We start from the raw sequence: 19514 nt of genomic DNA, 5'->3' as shown, positions 1-19514 counted from the left end.
GGTGGCAGGGACAGGGTGGCAGGGACAGGGTGGGGTTGACTCCAGCCGGGTAGGTAGGGTCTGTGTAGCCTGGCTGCTACCACAGAGAACCAAGCACCCATGTGGATGCGGGGGAGTGGTAACTAGACCCCAAAGGCTCTGGCCCCTGGTCACCTGGACAGGCCCAGCTGTGCTCCTGAGCAGGGAGGGCCACTCCCTGCAGCCCCACACTTGGTGGCCAGGTGGCTGCTGAACAGATCAAGATTGTTGGGTGACCTGGCAGGGGCCATCTGGGGCCTGCTCTTCTCCGGGGCCAGCAAGCTTAGTCCAAGACAAGGTCACACGGCATCACATGAATCTATTTATTTGGCAAATCAGATTAATCAAGTCATTTTTTTCCAGTGCTAACCCTCCGCCCCTCCTGTGCCGCTGGGCCCCACTGCTGATTATGGGCCAACGTGGGTTGCAGCCATGTGGGTCCAAACTCAGCCCTCCTGCCGAGCAGCCATAGTGGCCTGCAGCATGGACCTGTGCCCGCTCCCACAGACACGGGTCCCCATGGATAAGAGGCCCTTCTTCCCACAGTGTTTTGGGACGGGTCAGGGGTCCCCAGGGCCCACCTACAGGTCCCAGTTGTCACATCACACTGAGACTGCTGATACCCTTGGAGGACCTACCTCTTACAGTCATGCAGCTCATGGGTCCTGGCTCCCTCCCTGTCCCTCCCTACATGGTCAGTTCCTCTCAGCAGTCTGGAGCCCTTTCTGTCACCTGGACAGAGTCATGCTGCACATAGATAAGATTTTATGTTTGAACATCGCTGGGGATGATAGGAGGTCAGGTCCACCCACCCTTGTCTCTTAGGAAGCCCATCTGGCCCTAAGCACATTGGTAGACCCAAGTGCACATGAAAGGCATCACTCAGCTCCACCAGGCAGGCTCCCAACTCCTCGTGCAGAGAAAGAAGTGGGAGGAGGGTTGTCCCTAAATCCACCACCCGTGGACTCTGACCCAAACCAGCCCCAAATGCCCTGTTGCATGCGAAAGTCTGGCTTCCTTAGAGTATCATGGGTGGTGTCTCTATCTACGGTAGCCATGGGACAGGGCAGCCTGCAGGCAAGGAGAGGAGTGTGTCTGGGACTTGGGGCAGCCAGGCAGCCTTACCTCTGGGTCTGCAGAGCCTGACTCTGTGGCTGTGGTTCCTAGAGGCCCAGCCCAGGGGGCCTGAGCCTCTGATTCCTCTGGTCTGGTCTGGTCTGGTCACTCCTCCATATCCACTTCCACCCCTTCATTGACGCTCTCTTCCTCACCCTTCCCTCCATCCACCTAGGAGGAGGTGTACAGAGTGCCACCTGAGCACAGCAACAGTGGGGGCTGCTCCTGAGAAGGCAATTCCTGCCTGTCCATGGCTCTTAGGCCAGCCAGGAAAGGCTCTCAGGCAGGAAGCAGCTCGGCCAGGTTCCTCACCCTTCCTGCACTACCTGCAGGCTTCAAGCCTAGGGCCATTGCTCAGCTTCCCCTCCTTTTCCTCTTCCTCTTCCTCCTTCGCCCCACAGGTCCTGGTTTATCCAAATGCCTCTCTTCTTCCCCTCAGGCCGCCACCCCTCCCAAGCCCTTCCGCCCCCACTGAGCCCAGATCCTACAAGTTGACCGCAGTTGCTTTTCCTCCTAAAGACCTTGGTCACATGAAGTCTCATCAGTTACTCCTCATCCCACTCACTCTGTTATGCAAAACCACCCCACAGTGGATCCTTCTCATCATTTCACTCTCCAGAGCAGCTGAGTCACTGGGAGGCTTCCGCTGTCACTTGCACTCCTCCTCCAGATTCTTCGAGAAGCCATCCAGGCGTGACTCGATTGTTTACAGTTTCCTGGGACCTGCAGGGACCCCTCGCCTTGCCTTCTTTCTCAAGGCCACACCCTTGTGCCTGGCTGCCTCATCTTCTCCCTCCCAACTGCCAGGGAGGAATGGCTCCATGGGCAGTGCCACAGGTGCCAACTGCCCAGCCAGGATGCAGGTGAGTAAGACAGCACCTCCTCCACCCTCCCATGGTGGAACCAAGGCAGGCCTGATTCTTTGCCGTTGTTTTCAAGCAAGCTAGATGGAATGAGCAACTTCCCAGTCTGTTCAAGATAGAAAGCAGGTCAGGGGTCTCCCCTCTCCCAGGCCATCTCCCACTGCCTCTCCTCGCCCGGGGCCAGCACCAACACTCCCTGCTGTGGACGCCCTGATGGTGGTGGGGGAGGGGCTGTGTGCTTCCAGCCCTGGGCCTGTCTTCTTCCTTCCCCAGGAGTGTTCTCTCCCCTCCCCTCATGGCTCCTGGATGTCATCAACACCCCCACTCAGTCATTCTGCAGTCTTCTCATGGACATAAAAAGGTGTGGCTGGCTTCCTTCACCTTTCTGAGGCCCACTGGAAACATGGGGTGATCCATGCATACTTGCCCAGCCCCAACACCACTCCCACTTGCTGTCATCTCAGTGAGGCTTTTGGCAACACAGCTCCAGAAGAGACTGGAAAATGCAAGTCTGCTCCGTCCTGGGACACCCAAACTAAAAAGGGGCTTCATTCATCCCTACGACCCCACCTCTGCCCAAGACACTCTCCCCCATAACTGACTCTCTTGGCTCCCTCCTCTACCTCCTCTACCTTTCTCTCTCTTTCTTTCCAGAACCTCCCAGTCAAACAGGAAAATGGGGAGAGTTGGAAACAGCCTTGTTCACATGGTCTCATTCGCTTTCTCAATTCTTCTGCTGTATAGTTTTTGGACTTAGAAATCAGTAATTGACCTGGTTTGTGGGTTCTTCAGAGATCCCTGAACACTGGGTGGTGTATGTGGAGCTGTCTGGGCACTGGAAAAAAGGTCTTTGGGGTACAATGAGCAAAGCTGGCACTCAATGGGCATCAAAGGGAAGCACATCAGTAAAGATGGCGTGGATCATCCCTCCACATGCAAACCCTGGAACTCGATATCCATTACTAGCATTCAGGGCCAGGGCTTCCTTCCCCTGAACAAGATGTCCTTCTGTTAGCCCCGAGAGATCGTGGTGTCCTGCAGGACCAGCTGGACCCTGGAAGGCCGGTGGGCCCTGATGTTCATGCGGAATTCTTTGATGACAAAGTAGTAGCAGAAAACATCCAGGCAGCAGTTGACATTGGAGAAACACATGGACAATTGCAAGAAGAAGCTGATGCTCTGCTTGGCTCTGCACTCTACGATAAAGCCGTTTCTCACCAGGAACTGCAGGAAGAACCCCAGGTGGACTGGGAGGAAGGAGACCACGAAGACAGCCAGGCTGACTGTGATGCTGTAGATGCAGGCTCTCTGCTGCACCCAGTCCTGGGTGTGGTCTCGGCGGCCCAGCAGGATGTGGATGCTCCTGGAGGAGCAGAAGCCCATGATGCCCATGGGAAGGAGGAAGCCAAACACCTCCAGCGGGAAGACGACCTTGGCACTCCAGGTATCGTCAGACATATTGTGGAAGCACATGTATTTTTCCACTTTCCCATGGAAACTATAGATAGGGATGCTCCCAGTCCACACCAGGACCCAGATGGTACAGCAGATCCCAAAGATCTTCCTGGGGGACCGGAGGTGGTTGACCAGGAGCGGGTACCGGATGGCCAAGAACCGATCCATGCTGATGAAGCAGATGGTGAAGACGCTTCCGTACATGCTGATGAAGTAAAGGCACTCCACCAGGGTGCACAGGGATGGGTAGGGGGACTGTACCTGGGACAGGGACATCTTGAACGGGAGGGAGAGCACCAGCAGCAGGTCAAAGACCGCCAGGTTGATCATGTAGATGGAGGTGGCAGCGTAATCGGGCCACCTGTTCTTAAGGAAGGTGCTGAAGCCATGGATGGCCAGCAGGTTGAGGATCAGGCCCAGGACAAAGGTGGGGATGTGGACTGCAAACTGTAGGGTTTTCATCAGCTCGTTGACGCCATCAAACAGGCAGTCACCACTGGCGTTTGGCTGACTCATGTTTCTTCCTGCAACACCAACAGATCAGACTGGGCTCCTTTCACTCTCTTGAAGTGATGGATTCAAATGACTTTGTCAAGAATCACAAACACCTCCCCAGCATCATACAGCAATTCGTGCCCACTGAATCACAACTGGAACACAGAAAAGAAAAATTACCTTTAATCCTGTTGCCCAGATACACATGTTACTTTTTGTGTATATCATTCCAGACTCGCTTTCTCACTCTCTTTCTACCATACACACATTTTTCTTTGACACATGTAGAACCCTGCTGTGCATGGACATCTGTCTTTTAAATCAGAACTCCTTTTGTTGAAAGAAGTAACAGCACATACCCAGACCCAAACAGGCTGAAGCAAAGAGAGACTTTCACATAATGGGAAATATGGAAACTAGGGTCGGGCTGACTTCAGGAGCAACTGGATCAGGGATTCAAATGCTGTTTCCAGGATTCAGCTCCTCTTATCCCCTTTGTCCTCCCCCCACCCACTTTCCTGATGGTTGGACACAGTCAACCTGCAACCAGGGATGATTGGCACCAGAGCATTGCATTCCTCTGGACACAGTAGTTGGTTAGTTCATTGGCTCAGGGACAGACATTTGACTCTCCAAGAACATGATAAGCAACACAACTTTTGCTTGGGTTTCCAGGCAGAGGGTTGGAGTCCCTTGTCAGGGATCCATATTTGCCAAGATATAAGATCTGCAGCTGTTGCAGCCTCTTGTTGCCCAAAGGGAAAACCAGACAGAAAATGGAAAGATGTGGGAGAAAGGCCATTCCCAGAGGGAATGGAGTGGGGCCCTGAGGTCTCCACAGGGCAAGGAAAGGCCTTTAGTCAGGCAGAAAATTAGAAGTGGCCTCAGGGACAGGAGGACTAAGGCTGTAGGTGTGGTTGCACAGGGGTGTGGTCCAAGCCTGGCCAATTTGGGGTGAGGGGGTGAGTGCCATTGTGGGGTTCTGTCTCAAGGTATGTAGCTCTGGAGCAGGACAAAACCAAGTGTTCAACCCAGGCGTCCAGAACCAGGCTGCTAGAAAGATGACTCAAATATGACCCAACTTCCACCCTCTCCCCACTAGCCCACCTGTGCCCACCTCCCCACTCCCTCCTTTCTCACCCACTCTTCCCTCTCCCCACAAGTGAGGCCACACTGCTGGTGTACTCGACTTGGACTGGCCTTAGATATGGAACGTGCCACATTCACTAGAGCACAGGGGCATGGCATGGAAAGGACATTCATGCCTGGCGTCTCCCTTAACCGCTTCGGCAGCAAGCAGCTGGGTGAGCAAGTGTAGCCAGGTCGTGCCATGAGACCTGCCTTGCTGTGCTTCTCCCACCTTCCGTGACTTCCTGACCAGCAGGAGCTAAGATCCCAAGATACTGATGTACCAGGGAGGAGACATCAGCATGGACTCCCACCAGAGAATCCTATACTAGTGACCACTGCAGCCATTATTATTATTATTATTATTTGAGATGGAATCTCACTCTGTCGCCCAGGCTGGAGTGCAGTGGCGCGTCTCGGCTCACTGCAACCTCTGCCTCCTAAGTTCAAGTGATTCTCCTGCCTCAGTCTCCTTCATAGCTGTGATTATAGGCCTGCGCCACCACGCTCCACCATGCCCGGCTAATTTTTTGTATTTTCAGTAGAGATGAGGTTTCACCATGTTGACTAGGCTGGTCTCGAACTCCTGACCTCAGGTGATCCTCCCACCTCGGCCTCCCAAAGTGCTGGGATTACAGGTGGGAGGCCCCGCACCTGTTCCTAAAACTTCTGTTATTAATTAAAGCTTCTGTTATTATTTTTCATAGCTTGTTATTAATTTTTAAAGTATTCCATGCACTCAATAAGATATTCAAACAGAACAAAAGAACATGCATAGGGAAGTCAGCCTCCATTGTACCCTAAGGCCTCAACTGTCCTTTCTGAAGGCAGCATGGCTTACAGCTTCTTGCATACTCCTCCCAGATATTTTCTAAGTAGACGCATATATGCAAATACATGCATGCATACATGTACGTGTATGACTTCTTTAAAATTTGGAAATAATATACATACAGCTTCTGTCCCTTGCTTTTTCAGTCAACAATGTTTCTTGGACATTGGTCTATATCAGCATATATGAATGGCTGTTTGCCTTCCATTATGTAGGTATACAAAAACTCATTTAGCCAGTAGCCTATTCATAAACATTTAGGTTTCTAGTGTTTTACCAGTAAACAACGAATTCCATAAGAAGCATTCCTGTGACTTATTTCTTTGCTGCGCTACTATTGCTAACCGAATTCTCATTCTGCTGTTGGTTTTCATCACTACTGAGGGCCCATGGGAAGAAAAAATTGGGGTATTTTTTAAGATCTTATCTGTAATACCATTCCCAACCCCTCTCTGATCCCTAATGAAAAAGAAAACCGATATATACAGATATTTATAGGTACATATATAACATCTGTTGAGCACTGTGCACAAAACATTTAACATACATTACTTGATTTGGTGGCTCTAAAGATTCTGTGGTTTCCAATGTGTTAACTTTTCTCACAGATTTATGTAATGAGAGATCTAGGAAAATGTACTTCCTCTTATTCAAACCCTTGGTGTTCTGTGGTCTGTGGGGATGGTGCCCCCTAGGGGTGTGCAGTAGTCACTGGTCCTACTCAGGATGCTCAGAATCTGCAAGCTGTGGTGGCCACCTCCTCACTAAACATGCTGAAATGGCCACAGGCCTAGCTCACAAAATTACTAGAATAGCTTGGAACTCACAAGGTAAATTTCGAAAATGATGAGAAAAGCAGGTCAAAGCCCAGTTCAGGTCTAAATGTAAAATGTTGCAACACCAAAGAGGAAGATGGAATTGGCTTGGAGAAGTTGCCTTCAAGACCAGAAACAGCAGAAAACCAAGAACCGCAAAAATAAGAGTGAATACAAGTTTATGTTTAAAGAGATCCAATAAGATTTTGAAAAAGGAACTGACGACGTCTGTCTTTGTCTGGGTCACACTAACCAATTAAGAAAAAGCAGCCACCAATGACAAAAGCTCAACACTCAGAGGCCCTTACTGTCAACTGTTACCGGCTGACTCCATGGGTGAGTCCACCATATTGCTGGTGGTTCAAAGTGACCAAGAAAAAAAATCAGTGGTGCTCAAAGTTCAACCCAAACCCAGATGCAATGTGTGGTTGAATTGGGGGAACAAATGAATAACAACAGGAGGAAAGTGGTCTGACAGAAAGCATACAACCTTGGATGCTGGGATGAGTCTCCATTGACAGTAGCAGGTATATTCATAGATACAATTTGGCCATCAGTATTCCCCAGTACGATTATTCTAAAGGTCACATTTGAATTACTGACAGACTTCAAATGGAAGCTTCTCAGAGGGTAGTCTTTGAAGCCAGAGAAGGCACTCTATGGGCTGGCAAGAAGAAATTAGGTTGAAAAAATACTGCTAGCTAATGGCAGATTGAGAAGAGAATCTGAAAAATTAATCTGAATTCCCTCTGAAAGTCCAAGGAAACCATCTTTTTAGAGTCTTTTTCAAAAAAATCAGGAGCTTCACTGAAGTAAGATAAAAAGGCATCACTGCACTCCAAACTGCAGCAAGAGATGAAACAGTCATCCTTCTCAAAGAAGTTTGCTAGGCCGGGCGCGGTGGCTCAAGCCTGTAATCCCAGCACTTTGGGAGGCCGAGACGGGCGGATCACGAGGTCAGGAGATCGAGACCATCCTGTCTAACACGGTGAAACCCCGTCTCTACTAAAAAATACAAAAAACTAGCCGGGCGAGGTGGCGGGCGCCTGTAGTCCCAGCTACTCAGGAGGCTGAGGCAGGAGAATGGCGTAAACCCGGGAGGCGGAGCTTGCAGTGAGCTGAGATCCGGCCACTGCACTCCAGCCCGGGCGACAGAGCGAGACTCCGTCTCAAAAAAAAAAAAAAAAAAAAAAAAAAAAAAAAAAAAAAGAAGTTTGCTAATAAAAACCAGTCTACTTGTGGGTGGGGGAGGGGAACGGGGCAGGGGGACAGCAACTAGCACCATTTGACCTGGGGTATGGGGCCATTCCATTAGCAGCTCCTGTTCTGGCCAACCCAGGGGTCCACCCCAATCAAGCAATGGTACTATAGTTGGCTGGGTGGGAGGCTGAGTCCCTTCAGGTTCCCTGAGAAGCAGATGCTAAGACAGTGTTAGACAACTCAGAGATTGAACAGGGAAAGTGTCCATGAAGGATAGCGGGGAGAGGGAGCAGGAGGAGGTGGGGTGAGCCTTCAGACCACCTGCAGGTCTGACTCTGTGGAAGGAGAGAGGGAAGGAAGGACAAGGTGGGAAGGACTTCAGACAGCAGTGCAGATTTCAGCCCTTCTTGGCCAAGCCATGGGGCATCTCTGAGCAAAGGTTGCCTCTTGGAGGAGCCTCACATCTGCAGAAATCGTCCCAGGCTAGTGCCTCTGCTGGGCTCAGGCATTGGCTGGGAGCAGCCCAAGGAGAGTGGCATCAGCATCAGTGTCACCAGGGACCGGAAGCAGCAGAGCTGCACTGACTGTGGTCAGGGACCCTGGGAGTGGGCTCTCTGGAATTCCAGGGAGGTCTCAGCAGCACCCCTGCATAGCTACCAAGGGGCATCCCGATGCTGCCATTGATGTTGGGATCTGTGTCACAGGCAGCAGTGGAGACATTCTCAGTTTCCATCCCAGCAGCACCATCTGTGGAGTGCTGCCTTTCTACCATCCGCAGCAGGGATGGGTGGGCACCTTCGCCTCCTAGAGGACTGGAATGGGGCAGTCCCAGCCTCCTCCAGAAGGAAATAGCATTGAGGGGGCAAAGGTCATGGGTCAAGCAAATGGCATCTGTGAATGGAGTGAAAGGACCCCAAACCGTTGTGAGTCAGCAGCAGCACGGTGGCCGAGAGGTGGAGCTGCATCGAACCGTGGAGTAAATGAGACAACACAGGAGATGAAGTTCCATGTTTCATGCAAAAGCTATGGAGAGAGCCACTCCCAGGGGCCCTGCTGACACCTCTGAATGTCCCGCTGACATGTTTAAATGTCACCAAGACAAAGCCTCCCAAACATCCATGAATAAACAAACCAAGTTCCTTGGAAATCTCTGAAAAAATAATTAACACCAGAAGAGGCTTGAGGGAGAAGATCTGGGTGCAAGAATTTCGTATCCAACAGGTGTTCCTGCATAAAGAATGCAGAAAGCAAGTCTCAGGTGGATGCGGCCTCTAGAAAAATAATCACCCCAAAACTTTAGTCCTCCAAGAGATCATTACTGAGAAGAGTGCAAGGATGAAAACATCAAGATAGACAAGCTTGGAACTGAGCATTGAATTGAAAGCAGGAAACTGTGGAAAGAGACATAAGGTATGATGAATATAGTTACAGATTTAAAATTAAAAGAAAAAAAAAACAGAAGAGATTATCTGGCTGGACTAGTGACTCACACCTGTAATCCCAGCAATTTGGGAGGCCAAGGTTGAAGAATCACTCGAGCCCAGGAGTTTGAGACCAGCCTGGGCAGCATAGTGAAACCTCATCTCTCCAAAAAAATAAAATTTTTTTTTAAATTAGTATGGTGTGGTGGCTCATGCCTGTGGTCCCCAACTATTTGTGAGGCTGTGTGGGAGAATCGCTTGAGCCCAGGAGTTTGAGACCCACCTGGGCAACATAGTGAAACCCCATCTCTACAAAAAAAAAAAAAAAAACTTAATTAGTAGGGCGTGGTGGCTCGTGCCTGTGGTCCCCAGCCATTTGGGCAGCTGTGTGGGAGGACTGCTTGAGCCCAGGAGTTTGAGGCTGCAGTGAGCCATGATCATGCCACTGCACTCCAGCCTGGGTGACAGAGTCAGACCTTCTCTCTAAGGAAAAAAAAAAAGAGATGATCTGTGTCCCCAGAAAGAGATAAGTCTTAATACTGTGGATAAATTAACAAAGCAGGAAGAAAGTTCTTGAGTTGTAGGGGTGGGGACAATGGAGAGTAATAGTAAGTGCCTGGGGTGAAGCAAAAGGCTCTATTGCTAATATTTCTGTTCGGTTTATTTTTTTACTTCAATAATTACAGAAATATGTGTCAGATTCTTGAAAACCTTAAAGTAACCACTATTAAAAATATGATGCCTACCTTCGAAACTACTAAAGAAGATGAAAAGAAGCAAAATCGACTACATAGCAAAGGAGTGAATATAACAGGAAAAGAAACAGCATAGAAATTACAATAATAAGTGCAAAAAAATCAAATTTTACTAATATTCTCAATTAAAAAATAAAATATAACTGCTTGCTCTTATGAAGAGTGCACTTAAATGACACAGAAATGTTCCACATAAAAGTCCTGTGACGATGGAACAGACAAATGCAAACAAAAGAAAGACAGGAGGCGACATTCATAACTAGACTTGGAGAACCGCAGGACAAAACTGCTCATCAGGATTAAGAAGCTTATTTTTATGGAATAAAATAAAAACTCAATTGTGAGGGCAAATGTAGTAATCTTATACACCGAATGGTGGTATACAAAAGTACATCAGGTACAATTCTTAGAATTCAAGGAGCCATTGGCAAAAACAAATTGCAGTGTCAGATTTTCATATACTATAGATTAGAACAAATATAAATTAGGACATAGAATTATATAAATAATATGATTAATACAGTTTAGTTAATGACTTGGGTTTGGTTTTAAACAAATAGGTAATCATTTTTTTTCTCAAGCAGCCAAAAAACACTTGCTAAAAATGAATTATCTACTTTACAAGAGCAAAACCATCCGTTAAAAAAATACAGAAATTATTTTGGCTGTACTCTCTGACTGCATACAAAGACCTAGAAAATAAAAATACAGCCCCCCCCCCCCCCCGGGCGCGGTGGCTCACGCCTGTAATCCCAGCACTTTGGGAGGCAAAGGAGGGAGAACTGCTTGAACCCAGGAGTTCGAGATCAACCTCACAACAGAGTGAAACCTCTGTCTCTACAAAATCTTTTTTTTTTAAATTAGCTGGGCGGATCACAAGGCCAGGAGATCGAGACCATCCTGGCTAACACGGTGAAACCCTGTCTCTACTAAAAATACAAAAAAAAAAGTTAGCCGGGCGTGGTGGCAGATGCCTGTAGTCCCAGCTACTCAGGAGGCTGAGGCAGGAGAATGGCATGAACCTGGGAGGCGGAGCTTGCAGTGAGCCGAGATCGCACCACTGCACTATAGCCTGGGCGACAGAGACAGACTCCGTCTCAAAAAAAAAAAAAAAAAAAAAAAAAAAAAAAAAAAAAAATTAGCTGCGTATGGTGGCTTGTGCCTATAGTCCCAGCTACTCAGAGGCAGAGGTTAAGGCAAGGGGATGGCTTGAGCCCAGGAGGTCGAGGCTCCAGTGACCTGTGATCATGCCACTGCACTCGAGCCTGGGCAACAAAGTAAGACTCTGTGTATATAAACTCTGTCTCAAAATAATAATAATAATAACAATGGCTATTTAAAAATAAAGTGAGAACTACAAAACTAAATACATGGGAAGAAGAGCAAGACGTTTTTGGATTGGTTGTTTAAAAAAAAAAAATTCACAGGATACAGCCAAAAACTATTCTCAGAGATAAATACATTGCCCTAACTGCTTTAATTTTCTTTAAGGAAACTAAATAAATGAATTAAACACTTAACTTGAGCATTTAGGGAAAAAGTGTCTTAGAGAAATCAGGGAAAAGTATAAAGATAAAAGCAGAAATAAATGAATTAGAAAAGAGAAAATGTCAGAACCGACACATTTAATAGGTGGTTCCTTCGGAGCAGAAGCAATATACGAAGCAATACCTGTATCTCTAACAACTATGATCAAGAAGAAAGGACTCAACGGTCATAACTAGAAATAAGAAAGAAGACATTAAATTTAGTTACAGAGGAGAGCAAAAACAGCAAGAAACTGCATTATTACTTGTGTGTTGATCTGTTTAAAAACCTTGATGTAGTTGTTGATTTGGGGGCAAAAAAAAAATAATTTATCGCCATCTATACCAGGTTTGGCCCAAGAGGAAATAGAAGTGTTGAGTAGACCAATATCCATAAAAGAAACTGAAAATATTATCAAAGAATTACTCTTAAAATAGACTCTAGCTTATTTCAAATTTTCAAGCAGCAGATAATCCCTGTATCCCATAAAGTATTTCAGAACATAGTATTAATGAATTTCTATTAAACTAACTTATCCAAATATCAAAATTCAGCACAAGAAACAAATTTGTTCAAAATACAATTATGAATATATATGCAGACATCCTAATTAAAATATTACTAGATGGAATTCAGTACATTAAAATTATAAATCATCATGACAAATCAGATTTACTATAGAATTATAAGATAGTTTCAGTGTTAGGAAATCAATTAATGTTTTGTATCACATCATTAAAGCAAAAATAAAAAGTCATCCAATTGTACAGTTTTTCAGAGTTATTTAACGGAATAGGAAAGTACTTCTTACAAAGAGTAAATTGCTCACACCAATGGCAACTTTGTATTTAATGGTAAAATAATAGGGACATTCTTGTTGAAATCAAACACCCAGAAATCTCAAGATAACACCCAGAAATCTCAAGACTATGCACTAACACATTTAACAGAAACAAGAATAAGTGAGGCATTCCCCAAAAATCAATAATACAAAGGGAAGGCTTAGTGAAGAAATTATGTTAAGACTGTCAGTTAACAATTTGGCAGTAAAACCAACTTAGAGTCTCATCTTAAACGGCCTCTCAAAAGAAATTCCAAATTCATTAAGGAATTACATTTCAAAACAATCAAACCTTAGAAAAACTAGATGAAAATTTAATAAACAACTTATAAAATCACTAAGGGAAAAAGCTCTTTGTCAACTTAGCATAACTGAAAATCAAAGAAAAAGAAAATAAACAGGACAGGTTTGACTGCACAAAAAAAATGTCTTTTTGCTAAAAAGTCTTAACATCAAATAATATACTTGAAGAAACAAAACACAACCAATGTTAGATAAATGACGTTCTTTCTCTGCGAAGAGAATATTAAAATGAATAATATCAAGACCAACAATAGATGAATAAGCCAATGACACAGGCAGTTCCCAGAAGAGGATTTACTAAGAGATAACATTTTTGCTTATCAAATTTAACAAAGAATTTGGCAAGGGTTCTGTGAAACCAGTCACCAATATGCTGGTAAGCGTACAAATTAGCCCACAACTTTTGGGATCTGATAATTTCTGTTACAAGCCATGAAAATCATATGACTTTAATCCAGTGATTCTGAGAATTCACCTTAAGTAAATTATATGAAAGAAGAAAAATTGTGTACAAAAATATGTCCACCTTGGCATTTTTTTCTTCTTCTTCTTCTTCTTCGCCTCAATGTATTACCACATTTCTAATAGTAAAAAATACATACACATTTAAATGCCAACAAGAGGTTAATTTCACTGTGGTAAATTTACTCAATGGAAAATTTTTCTGTCTGACTGTTATGTTTATGCTGATTATGTTCAGTAAAAACCCCACAAACTATAGAATTAGACAGATTCAGAATGATTTCAACTGTGATTAAAATTACAAAAACCCACGCATAGAGGGGCAAACAAAAAACCTAAAAAAAGATTTCTACATCCCAACCAGTGGTTGCATTCTAGCAGTTGGATGGTGGGTGATTTTTAAATCTTTTGCCTTTATCTCTCTCGTCTTTTTGGTGTGTTTTTCTAATTAATTAATGATAATATGAAAACCTGAGATTATATATATATATAATGTGTGGTGGGGAAAAAGGAGACCAGTAAGGATAGCTTTCAATTTTTTCCTTCTATATCAGAGAAACAACTTGCGGTCTGGGTTTGTGTTTGAGGCATGGCAGGGTGCAAGGTTTACACAAAATTAAAAGATACGCATTGAATTCACCAAAGCTCAGCTGATGAGGCATGACCTTTCAGGTTCAGAGATAAGCATTTCAGGATGGGGCTGGGAACGAAGCATGAAGTGAGAGAGAGATGTGGAAGTGTCAAGTGAGACAGCAAGTCCCACCCAAACGATGGAAGAACAACAACAAGAACCTGATTCATGATTAAAAAAAAAAATTGAAAAATCAACAAGTTTCCTCTGTTCACAGGTCAGCCATCACATCATAAAAATGTGTATTACATAAGGAGCAAAAGACAACATAAAAGAGACAAAATGCCAGCTTCAGCAGTGAAGAGTAGGTGAAGAGGAGAAAAGAGGTTTAAAATAGAATCCCCCCAAAGCTTGGCAAGCTATCAATAGAGTCAAGAAGTCAAAAACGTAAATATTTTCCAAATTGAATATTTAGGTTAAATTACCTTGTTTCTCTTAATGGGACAAAAGGAAGAGAAGATTCACAGTAGAAACCGAAAATGAAAAAACTATAATATCACAATATGGAAAGCGGAGGGGCAACCTCACAGAGGCTTATGCAAATATTATCAACAATTGTTAATACTCCCTATATTAATCTATTAAAAATCAAACATCAATTTAAAAAAAAAACAAAATTCAATTATCTTTTGTCAAGGAAAAGCACCAAGAAAATGAAAAGACACAGAGTAAAATGATAGCATAATCTTTGGTTTATCAGGCACATTTTGTGCTAGAAAGGAAGGGAATAGGACAAAGTAATTTTTTTTTAATAAAAAGAATTGAGAAAGCAACATGGAGACTCCACAAGAGTGAAAGTTACAATAAATAATGAAAACATAAAACACTCAATTTCTGTTCCAATTAGCATAGGAAAAAGTACATAATGGGACCATGCAGGAAATGCAAACGAAATTTTAAAAAATGGAAATATAGTGTAGCTGGAGCCCTTAGTGCCCCTCCTGTAGAATATCCATGATCAAATAGACAGAGAAATTAGAGCTCTGAACAACCCAATTAATAAGGTAGACTAGCAGATCAGGGAGAAGTACATGGTAAATCAAGGGTCTATGCTGTCTTTAGAAGAATAGAGAGGGTCTTTCACAAAATTTATCCCGTTCCTGAGCACAGGCAAGTCCTTGACAGCAATGGCGATTTTACACTCATTCTTAGACCACAAAGAAAATAGCTGTTTGTTGGTCCTGAACACTTAGCTGCAGCGCCATGATATTAATATTTAATAGGCATTTCTATGCATTCTCTTACATAGCCTCTTAACGTGTGAGTTAGAGACAAAATCAGATGTACGTTGCTGAAATATTGGAAAGAAACAATATTAATACACAAAACACAAATGCAGTCACCACTTAAATGAAAGTGGGAATTCCTAAGTGTTCTTTTAAACAGGAAAGGGAGAAACGAGGCGAGCCAACACTACACTCAGAGATCCTGGAAGTGGAATGGAAGTGACCATGGCCATTGCACAGCTCTGATCACCCTGAGACCCAAGGCTGTCTGTCTGCAGGGGCTGAACTCGGAGCGGGTAGGGAACCACAGCATGGGAGAAGATGCAGAAAGGCCTAGAGATACTCCTAATCCCCAGAAGGAAAGATACAAGGGCATCCATCCTCCAGTGCTCGTGACGTGTTCCACCATAAGACTTCACGGGTCAGAAAAGGAATGGGTTCCAAGTGCTGCAGAAAGCAAACCTATCTCACAGCCAGAGTGTCCGAGAGTAGACAAAGCAAAGCGGCCTCATCATGTGGTGGACTCTCTGTCACCAGAGGTATGCAAGCAAAGGCAAGGTGAGATGCTTATCCAGAGTGCTGTAGAGAGAATTCATACACAGAGCAGTGTCTTACTGAAGGATGTTTTTGTTTGTTGATATTTAACCCTGAAGTAGAATCTTCTTTCAATATAAGGGTGCTTTCCAATGTTTGGTGGAAAGGAGAGAAAGTATGTCGAGTGTGGAAAGGGACTGGGGTAGAGCGCAGAGGCCTTGTTCTCCTCCTGGCTCCCTCTGCTTGGGAGGCTTTGCCTCATTTCTTCCATCCTCAAGGTCCTGCTCAGCCCTGAGCCCAGAGCCCTGGCCTCACTGTGCTAGCTCATTTGTTTGTTTGCTTGCTTGTTTGTTTCAGTTAGGGTCTTGCATTGTCACCCAGGCTGGAGTGCAGTGGCACAATCAAGGCTCACTGCAACCTCAACTTCCCAGGCTCGAGCAACCCTCCCACCTCAGCCCTCCAAGTAGCTGGGACTACAGGCATGCTTCACCACACCCAACTAATTTTTTCTTTCTTTCTTTCTTTTATTCATTTATTTATTTATTTTTGAGATGAAGTTTCCTTCTTGTTGCCCAGGCTGGAGTGCAATGGTGCGATCTTGGCTCACCACAGTCTCCGCCTCCTGGGTTCAAGTGATTCTCCTGCCTCAGGCTCCTGAGTAGCTGGGATTACAGGCATGTGCCACGCCTGGCTAATTTTGTATTTTTAGTAGAGACGGGGTTTCTCTATGTTGGTCAGACTGGTCTCGAACTTCCAACCTCAGGTGATCCACCTGCCTCCCAAAGTGCTGGGATTACAGGCGTGAACCACTGCGTCTGGCCTAATATTTTATTTTTTGTAGAGACAAGGTCTCACTGTGTTGCCCAGGCTGGTCTCAAACTTCTGGACTCGAGCAATCCTCTCACCTCTGCCTCCCAAACTGCTGGGATCACAGGTGTGAGCCCGAGCGCCCGGCCTGTACTGGCTCTTAACTGCTGACTGTCCACATTCTGCAGCTGGGATTCCCGCAACTGCCAGTGGTCCACGGTACCCTCATCTGCCTACACCTTCAAGGATCCAGCATCCCACTTGCGGCAGCCTCAGGTGCCTGCACAGCTGAGGCCTCGAAACCCTCGAAACACCAGACCTACCTTTCTTCTTTCAGTGGCCTGGACTTTCCAGAGAACACAAGCAACAAGAAGATCACAACCCTAAGGAGGTTTGCAGCTGAGAAGGTGGCCCTTCCTGCAGGTGCCAGGCTGTCATCTGCACAGAGCATTGTAGCGTGAACCACCTCAGAGATGGCAGGGCCAGAGCCTCAAAAATCAGCATTGGCACAGCCACAGGGATGGATTTGAGGAGCCCTGGAATGCTCCACAAAAAATGCCGCAGTTAAAATACACAGTGTATCCACCACTAACACCATAGTGTGAATAAAGTCATCCACCTGTGCCTGAGCTAGGCGTCTGGGGGCCATGATGCAAGAAGGAACAGGACACAGAGGGGACAGAGCACATGACCACAATCTCCCGAATGCCTGGATATTGCTGAAGCTTGGGCGGGGGTGTTGGAGTGGGGCTGGGAGAGTGGAGGGGCCGGCTTGGGGACATGAGAGGTGGTCAGCAGTGTGCTCAGTGCTCTATGACAGGAACTCAGGACACTCCTGGGAGGCTGCCCTAATTATGCCCATTTTACAGATAAGGACAGTGAGGCTCAGAGATGCTTTAGAGTCTACCCAAGGTCCAACAGGCCGTGAGGGACCAGCTGGAACTCATGTTCTGAGTCTCTCCTCCTCCCTCACCGTGGCCCCCATCAGCATCACTAGCAAGAGCATCTGGGATCCAGGAGCTGCCAAGCCCCCTCCTCACTTCTTTGCATGCTCATGCTCCTCTTTCCCCTTGAACTCTCTCCTCCACTGCTAAAAATCCCACCTCTTCCTTCAAATGCCCACTTTCCGGATTCACTCACGTCATCCGATATGGTTTTCCCAGTGCCATCCTGAGTGGGCAGCGTGAAGAGTCCTCAGTGTATCCCGGGGGGGCGTGTCCCTGCTGTCCTGCAGCAACCCCAGGACCAGGACCACGTCCCCTTCACCTTTATCGCTGAGCCTCACATACTGTTTGCCCTTGGGAAGGTCTTATTGCATGAAAGGGGAAGAAGAAGTGACGGAACAAATGGCCAGGTCTGCTGCAGCTCCACAGTGACTGGTGCTCCCTTTGGAGCTGGGACAGCCACTCAGAACCAAAGGCAAACCCTGCCTTCCACAGAGCTGTGCGCGGCACTTTGCTCTGCCCTGTCCCCTCATCCCCATCGCCTCGGGCAGCACAAGGCCCAGGTGAGGCCAGGCCAGCCAGACATGTCCTGACTTTGTGTTCTCGCTCGCAGGGAAGGATCTAGAATTTTCGGGGTTCTAAGTGCTGCTGTGGCTTCCTGCCCAGCCTTTCTAAGATACACTTGGCTAGGGTGCGAGAACAATGCAACTGTAATATAGGATAGCAGCCAGGGCGCCCCTCCCTATCATTTACTGCCCTGAGCGCCCCATGAGGAAGAAACTGTGTATTGCCTCATTCCCCAGAGAGGTAAATGGAGGCTAGAGAAATTAAGCAGCTGGTGAGTGGGTGAGCCTGGGCTCCTAGGCTCCTTCTGGCCCCCAATGAGCACTTGCTCAGGGCTGCAGGATGATCCCTGAGAGAGTGTCATCTCTGGCGCTTGGTGGTTTCCCAACAAGACTCCGGGGAATGGGCAGCGGGCTTGGTGGAGGGCCGTGGCAAGTGAGCTACATACCCCAGGGAAGGCTCCCAGGCCACCTGTGGGGAGGTTCCCCACCCGACATGATGCTGCAACCCTGACTCAGATCAGGAGGAAGTTGAGGGTTCGTAGAAAAATGTCACGCTTAATCGGGGACAAACCAGGTCTGCCTGCCGCTGCTACTGTCACGGAGGCTGCCTGGAGGCCGCCGCTGCCCTGACACCTGGGACTGCTTGCTGCATCGTGGCAGGTGTGCACAAAGCCCAGGACCACACGAGCCCTACTGATCTTGGGAGAGTTACCTGCAGTCCACAAGAGCAAGATCAGGTTAGAGGCTCCATGCCTCAGTTTCTCTAAATGCCCCAGAGGCTGTTACCTGTTGGTGGTCCGGTGTAGTGGAGAGGGCTGAGAGATGTCATTTCTCCTCCAGGCCTGGCTGCCGGCCTGCTCTGGGGAGAGTCACTTCCCCTCTCTGGGTCTCAACTTCCTTGTGAGTGAAATAAAGGGGTGGGACCAGGTGCTCTGAGTAGCTCCTGTGACACTCTGTCTGGCCTAGGGGCTCTTGCTCAGGGGTCTGCAGAGGGGCTGCATGGAACTAGAGTGTGGACATGGGGAGCAGTTTCCAGGAGGAGGGTCTACACTCTCCTGCCCTCTTGGAAGATCTGCACGCCCATCCCGCAGCTGCCAAAAAAACAAAACAAAAAACCAAAAAGCCAAAAATCACACTGCATGTGTCAAGGCCTGGGAAGCTTCTGGAAGAGGAAGCCTCTCACACACCCTAGGTGTGCTAACAGGGACACCGCACAGGAGCAGCCGTTCTCAGCACCTGACAAAGGCCGTAGTGACTTCCAGCACTTCAGGGGTTTAGGATTTGAAACTGCTGCCCACAGAAAGGAAAGGAAGGTGGTGTTGTTTAGGACTTCCAGTTTAGGACTTGCGTGCCCAGCCTCGGAGACCTCAGCTTCCACGCAAGAATGGTCAGTGGGGTCCCACAGGTTCCCCAGCCTCGGCTTCTCTGTCCCAGGCCTGCACAGAGATTTGGGGCAGCCTTGGGCCTGTGGCCTCCTAGGGCCCTGCAAGCAGAGATTTCCCTGGCATCTCCCACCTTCAGGGCTGGGAGGGCTGAGACACCCATGGGCTTGGGTGGCTATTAGCTGAGAGCCCT

The 19514-nt window shown here is 46.9% G+C and overlaps 1 protein-coding gene across 4 annotated transcripts; it reads right to left on the bottom strand.

Moving 5' to 3' along the window:
* Window positions 1-327: 327 nt before the first annotated feature.
* GPR55 (G protein-coupled receptor 55) lies at window positions 328-18943 on the bottom strand. 4 transcript variants are annotated; one of them, XM_010380465.2, is made up of 2 exons: window positions 18726-18943; window positions 328-4102 (listed from the first exon to the last, which is right to left on the bottom strand). In XM_010380465.2, the coding sequence occupies exon 2, from the start codon at window positions 3966-3968 to the stop codon at window positions 3009-3011; it is 960 nt and encodes a 319-aa protein (XP_010378767.1). In that variant the 5' UTR covers window positions 3969-4102; window positions 18726-18943; the 3' UTR covers window positions 328-3008. The 4 variants fall into 4 exon arrangements, with proteins under 4 accessions (XP_010378767.1, XP_030771817.1, XP_030771816.1 ...); XM_030915957.1 differs by having other exon boundaries at window positions 18652-18726; XM_030915956.1 differs by lacking the exon at window positions 18726-18943 and adding an exon at window positions 17570-18042.
* Window positions 18944-19514: the final 571 nt, after the last annotated feature.

Source organism: Rhinopithecus roxellana, chromosome 14, assembly GCF_007565055.1.
Source record: "Rhinopithecus roxellana isolate Shanxi Qingling chromosome 14, ASM756505v1, whole genome shotgun sequence".
Classification (NCBI taxonomy): domain Eukaryota; kingdom Metazoa; phylum Chordata; class Mammalia; order Primates; family Cercopithecidae; genus Rhinopithecus; species Rhinopithecus roxellana.
The sequence above is the reverse complement of the archived record's forward strand: the minus strand, read 5'-3'. Positions and strand labels throughout refer to the sequence as shown.

What these genes read in the sequence shown, in the direction of transcription:
- GPR55 (XM_010380465.2), bottom strand. Translation starts at nt 3,968, where the DNA reads ATGAGTCAGCCAAACGCCAGTGGTGACTGCCTGTTTGATGGCGTCAAC.